Below are 6,286 nucleotides of genomic sequence, written 5' to 3'. Positions count from 1 at the left end.
GGGGGACCCCCCCCCCCGCCCCCCCCCCCCAAAAAAAAAAAACCCACTCCTCCACTCCAACTTTCTGGCTCTTTTGTCTGAAATGTTTTTACCCGTCGTCTCTGTCTCACTCTTCATCCATCACCCCCCCCCCGCCGTTTTTATGCTAATGAGGCACCGTAAGCTCCGCCCATTTGACAGGAAATACCTTCCACGCCGACAGTGGACCAAACACAGTTGCCATGTTTGATATATTTTTCCTCTGTCTGACCCGCGGCATTTCGGGGGACGTTTCACTGGTTTAAGTTCACGTTAGCAAACGTTTTTATTTCAGCGCGGAGACGTCTGTACAAACAGGAAGGACATCATTTCAGCTTCTGAGCCCCGTGAAATGTCACACACTTGACCTTTAAAAGCTGTTAACCACGGGGCAAAGCGTTCACGACTGAGTGACAGTGCTTATGATAATGACATGATATGAATCAAGCGCTCCTGCGCAGCGCGCCCTGATGGATGTCTGAATGAAGGGGAGCTGCACGCGGCTCCTCGCCGCTGACCTGAAGGTGACGGTTGATATTCAGCATGAATTATGTGCGAGGGCTCATTTGAAATCTTAGACGCTAGTCTGACAACATAACCTTCAAAGATTGTTTGAAGGCAACGAGGTTCTGTTACTCTCCGTAGCAGTTTCCATCACATTCTACATCCTTGGCTCTGACTGGACTGTCAGGGAGCCGTAACACGTTTCTAACGATGCTTCCAGGCATCGTTAGAAACTGTTGACATGTGTTCGTTACCTGCTCCGACAACGAGCTGCCTTTGAACAGGCATCAAACTAAAAAAAAAAAAATCCACGTTATTAAGCTGCCTATTTGTATCTGCCGTCATGAGCCGCTCGATCGCATCCCTCAGTCGTCAGAAATATTCCCTTTGCTCGCGGTCACGTTAAAACTGAGCAGAAATCAAAAGGAAACGGAAACTTGGTTCCCTTGATGTCACGCTCTTTAATCAAGTGATTGGTCGCAGCGGAGATGGAGTGAAACTGACCTGAGGTCAGGGAGAGTTCTCCACCCGACCTCTTCATTAATCTAATTCAATCATAAACGGAGGATGTTTTTTTTTTGTGACGGGCTGCGCTGCAGTTCTTTGTTTGTTTTTATTTTTAGGATTTAGCAGCCTAGCGGGCCAGTTTTGGCCTGCGGGCCGTATGTTTGAGACTCCTGACTTGCTCTGATATGAAAAGGAGAACTTAATGATAAACCTTGGTATGAAAGGGTTTTTACAACAGGTCTGTGTCACCGTTTGTTCACGCGGTGGTGAAAGAGGATGAAACATGTTGGTGTTGTTTCGCTCTGAGCTCCAGATATTTATATATATCATGAAAATAAAACCAGCCTAAAATAATCATAATAATTAAAGAAAACAGGAGGAATCGGCCACATGAAAGGAAACAGGGACAAAGAGTGGGGGGGGGGTGGGGGGGGCGGCCCCTAATGGCAGACTCTCCCACTAATGAAAGGCAGCAGCAGTGTCATTTAGCATCAGTAATTTCCCTGCTCTGTTTACAAGCACTGCATATCACTACTTTACTACGGCACGTCTGAACCGACCAATGGGAAAGCAGCGGCAGCGCCGACTTATCGGGCCGTGATTTGCAATTCAATGACTGCGCGTGCCGTTTCCCCACGTGTGGCATTAGCACGCGCGCTAACGTACCTGCATCTGCGTCACGTAGACGGGTTTGTTGATGACGATCCACGTGGACGTCTCGTAGCAGGGAGGGACGGTGATGGAGCCCTCGTAGGTGATGTAGCGGGTGGTGTCAGGGTAAAGGTCGGCGATGTTCAGACCCATCAATAAGAAGGCGTCATCTGAACAGAGAGGAAGAAGAAGAGTTAAAGAGGAGCCGCGTGATTGGTGAACGGCTGTCAAAAAAAAGAAGAAGTATTTGCTATTTTTCAAAACACAAAGTACATGATGAAGTACTGGCCTTGACCTTCCAATGATTCACTAAACTCCACAATACTCCCTCAAATACTTTAACTTTGTCCCTCCCTCCCACACCTGGGAACTCAGGGGACGGGTTGGGGGGAGGAACGGGGGAGGTGAGATTTTGTTTTGTTTTCATTTGATCTTTTTATTCACTGAATTCAAAGCCTGCCGTAGATTTTACCTCCATTTATAAAAATTATTTTCACGAATGACTTCCCGAGGAACATCTTTGTCTCTTTTCTCTGGGTGTCACGGCGAGTGCACGGTGTAAATATTCTCATGTTGGACTAATGGAACATTCTGAAAAGAATTCAGAACGTGGGATGAAAATTTACCAATGCACACAAAAAGAGGCATTGTGGGAAAAAAAAAGCAAAAAACAAAAAGGTTAGCTTCTACCTGTGTCACACGGCGGGGGAGTGGTTCGTACTCTCGCCTTACAAACACGTTTGGTTTAGGGGCTGCATAAAACCTAATCCAATCTAATTAATAATAATTAACAATAAGTCATTTTTTCCCTTTGTTTTCATGAAGATAAAGTTAGATATTTAATACTTTTATTAATGTTTGAATTAATTAAAATTTAATTTTAAAGCGGGCCGCATTTAACAACCCAGTGGGCCAGTTTTGGCCCGTGGCCCATATGTTTGACACCACCATCTCCCAGTGTCTGGTAACTCTGCCTATTCAGTTTCCTCCGTGCGTTTGTCTGACGTCGTGAAACCTCCGGCCGCCGCTCACTCAACAATACGACGTTGAGACTTTTGTTGCTCGGAGGAAATTAATTTCCCACAGAAAAAAAAATAAACAACTCAGGTTCAGACGGACGTACGCACAATACACGGAGATAAATACCCTGGAATCAGAGCAGCAGACAACGGTACCACACGGAGCTGCAGAACCGATTAGTTCCGTCAACAGCACCTGTTATTCCTGCTAATGTGAGCCTTTCTGTGAACTAGCCCTGCAGCCAGGGGGCAGTAGTTCAGTGAGTGAGTGATGTCCCGTGGTACTGTGGTTGCAGCGCGGTGGCTTCTGTGTAGATGGTTGTGTGGAGACCGATTATCTGAGCGGTGGTGCTGGTTGTGTGTGTGTGTGTTTTACACACGACGTGTTGTAAAAACAGCAGTAAAATAATAATAAATGAAAAAAGAAATAAAAGAGAATGAGTTTCTGCCTCTGCATGAACAGAACGGCTGCTCTGATGGTGAATGTTTTAGGTTTCAAATCATAAACACAGCCACTGATTAAACATCCAGACCAGAGGTCCTCAACAGGGGGTCTGGGGCCAAATCATTTTAACGTATTTTATTCATAGTATTTTCGGAGTCGCTTCATATTGAATGCAACAAAACGGGGTTTGTTTATGGTTCCTGGTACTGGGAACAAAGAGGTGAAAAAAAAAATTAAAATAATAATAATAATAAAACCATGAACAAAAAGTTAACTCCAGGAACAGGAAAAAAAATTAATTCATTTCCATTTCCTAAGTTAAACAGTTTACCAGTGTCATGTGTGAGCTTCAGGAGTGCTATGGCGCCCTCTAGGGGAGAGGCATTTTTAACACCACTGCCATAAAGCAATCCATGAAATGACACATACTGTAGTACATTAAAACCACACACAGTTTGACGGTGTCAGTGGTAGAAACAGCGCCACCTCATGGTGGACCTCAGCCTTCTGTTGACAACATTCCTTTAAATCTGACAGTTTGACCTGAACTCACATTCGACGCTCGGTGTAAAAAAAAAAAAAAAAAAAAAACACTCATGAAACTGCAGGTTTTTTTTTTCTTTTTTTCGTTTTGCTCCGGGCCTCGCCCCAGCGAGTGTCACGTCTAATGAGTCAGAGTCGGTGGTAACGGAGTTAAACTGCAGCAGCTGTGTTCAACACGGAGGGCGTGCTCTCCGTGTTGAACACCTGTCCCATAAAGATGTTGGAGTGAGTGTAAACAGGAAGAGTTCTGGGAGTGGTGGTCTCAGTAGGAACCAGGTTTACACCCCCCCCCCCCCCCCCCCCCCCTCAGACAGTAACGACAGCTCCCACAGGCTGAAACCTTCGTTTCCAAGGTTAAATCCTGACGCCCGCTCCTCCTTCATCTGCGCCGCTCGTCTCCGTACGATTAAGTTAAGTCGCGCTAATGTCTTCCCGAGTGACAAAAACAAGTTGCCGCGCGGAGGTGTGTGCGAGTGTTTATATTTAGTTGTATTAGAAGCAGGAAATCCTCCAGAGAGACGCACGCCGTCACGGCTGAGACGGGACAAGACGTCTGGAAATGAAGAAATGATTTGAGGGAATTAAAAAAAAGAAAAGAGGTGGAAACAATATGTGTGTGTGTGATTTCTGAGGAGTGTGTGTTCAGGTCTGGACACAGGATTTTTAACGACATTTATTCACATTTGAAAGTGGTTTCAAATCAGATATGCATCGACGTGTCTCAGTGTAAACTGATGCGTTCATTTCCTGCTGCGCTCCGGTCCAGACTGATCTGGTCCAGACTGATCTGGTCTGGACTGATCTGGTCTGGACTGATCCGGTCCAGACTGGATCTGGTCTGGACTGATCTGGTCCGGACTGATCTGGTCTGGACTGATCTGGTCTGGACTGGTTTGGTCTGGCGGTCCAGACTGATCTGGTCTGAACTCAGATCTGATTTCCTAACTGTTCAGTTGTCGGATTTTTGCTTCAATCTCACAGTAAATTAAAAAAAAAAAACTGCAGTCAACTGATGAAAAAGATGGACGGAGCTGACGGAGCTAATGTCCCATAACGGGTCCCCAGCCCTGTGGTTGAGAACCCCTGCACTAAGTGTTTCCTCCATAACGTCTGGAGAAGGTGAGTACAGTTTTAAGGAGTACTAGCAGTACTTCACTCAGCCCAGGATCTGGGTTGGTTCATATTTGCATTGTAGCACATGAATTAATCAGAACAATGAATTAATCAGCGTCACGGCAACGAGGTCATGTGACACGCCCACAATAAAACACACAGATGAAGGTCGAAGGAAGAGAAACGGAGTACAACGGAAGTTTAGTAGGTAGTAGTAGTAGTAACAGTAGTAGTATTAGCAGTAGTAGTATTAGCAGTAGTAGTAGTAGTAGTATTAGTCGTAGTAGTAGTAGTATTAGTCGTAGTAGTAGTAGTATTAGTCGTAGTAGTAGTAGTATTAGTCGTAGTAGTAGTAGTATTAGTCGTAGTAGTAGTAGTATTAGTCGTAGTATTAGTCGTAGTATTCAGGCCAACGTCGTGTTTTTTTTTCCAACGTGACGTTTGTTTCTTTCATTTCTTTCGTTTCTTTTTCTGACTTTAATTTCTCTGACGTCAGTCTTCTGTTTGGACCTTTGTCTTTTTTGTTACAGCAGAAGTGTGTGTGTGTGTGTGTGTGTGTGTGTGACTTACGTTTGTAGTTGATTCTGGTGATGGTATCTCTGTTCAGCATGCGGTTCAGAAAGGCGTTGGAGTTTTCGGAGAGCTGAAACATAACAAAGAGGAGAGAGAATCAAATATTCATCACAGAGCAGCGCCTGAATCACACACACACACACACGCACGCACTGCTATCCCTGTGAGGACCAGGCACTGACATAATGACTCCCCACCCCCTTCACTCCCCCCTCCTCCTCCTCTCCAGTCTTTGACCAACACCCTCAGAAAATCAAACACTCAAATAAACTCTGTGACAAAAGCATTCGTTTCCTAATTGGTTCCTCAGTCTCCACCACCACCACCACCACCACCACCACAATCAGCAGCATCAGCATCAGCACTGACCTTAATGAATATGGAGACCACGGCGATACCGTGAGGGCTCTTGGCGGCCTCGGTGTAGTTGGCGTACAGATCCTGGTTGTAATGGATGAGCTGGACCTGGAACAGAGACACAGAGACACGGGGACAGGGGGACAGGGGTTTATTTTCTTCTTCTTCTTCTGTTTGTCCAGATGCAGAAATACTTCCTGGGTCTGAAGAGCACGTTACCTTCCATGTCACCCGTAGACCAGAGCTGGCCGGCTCGGCCGGATGTCTTCCTGGTCGGTTTAATAGTTAACCAGCGGAGCCGGTTTCTCCCGGCTGACGGAGGCTGGCGTTACTGTAAACCTTCATTTCACTCTGGAGGTCGCTCCAGTTTCAGCCCGGCACCATTTGGACTAAACCACATTTGGACTAAACCACATTTTTACTTCTTACTTCACGTCTGCCTCCGAGCTCCGTCCGGTTCTTATTAACGCTATTAATCTACGCTGTATGAGTGCTCCGGGCGTCGGCCCCCCCCACCTCTCCAGGGAAGCCCTGCCCGCTGAGGAGGTGTTCCGAC

At 46.1% G+C, this 6,286-nt stretch overlaps 1 protein-coding gene across 1 annotated transcript in view; it reads right to left on the bottom strand.

The window, feature by feature from the left end:
* Positions 1-6,285, bottom strand: part of LOC103393616 (carbonic anhydrase-related protein 10-like) — a gene marked incomplete at its 5' end in the record, with an annotated part of 16,706 nt that extends 10,421 nt beyond the window's left edge. Inside the window, 4 exons of the mRNA XM_017040256.2 lie at positions 1,696-1,850; positions 5,371-5,443; positions 5,743-5,838; positions 6,247-6,285. Coding sequence (XP_016895745.1) covers positions 1,696-1,850; positions 5,371-5,443; positions 5,743-5,838; positions 6,247-6,285 — 363 coding nt within the window. The remainder of the gene's footprint in view (positions 1-1,695; positions 1,851-5,370; positions 5,444-5,742; positions 5,839-6,246) is intronic.
* Position 6,286: the final 1 nt, after the last annotated feature.

The sequence above is a fragment of the Cynoglossus semilaevis genome, chromosome 17 (assembly GCF_000523025.1).
Source record: "Cynoglossus semilaevis isolate Cse_v1.0 chromosome 17, Cse_v1.0, whole genome shotgun sequence".
NCBI classification, from domain to species: Eukaryota; Metazoa; Chordata; class Actinopteri; order Pleuronectiformes; family Cynoglossidae; genus Cynoglossus; species Cynoglossus semilaevis.
The sequence above is the reverse complement of the archived record's forward strand: the minus strand, read 5'-3'. Positions and strand labels throughout refer to the sequence as shown.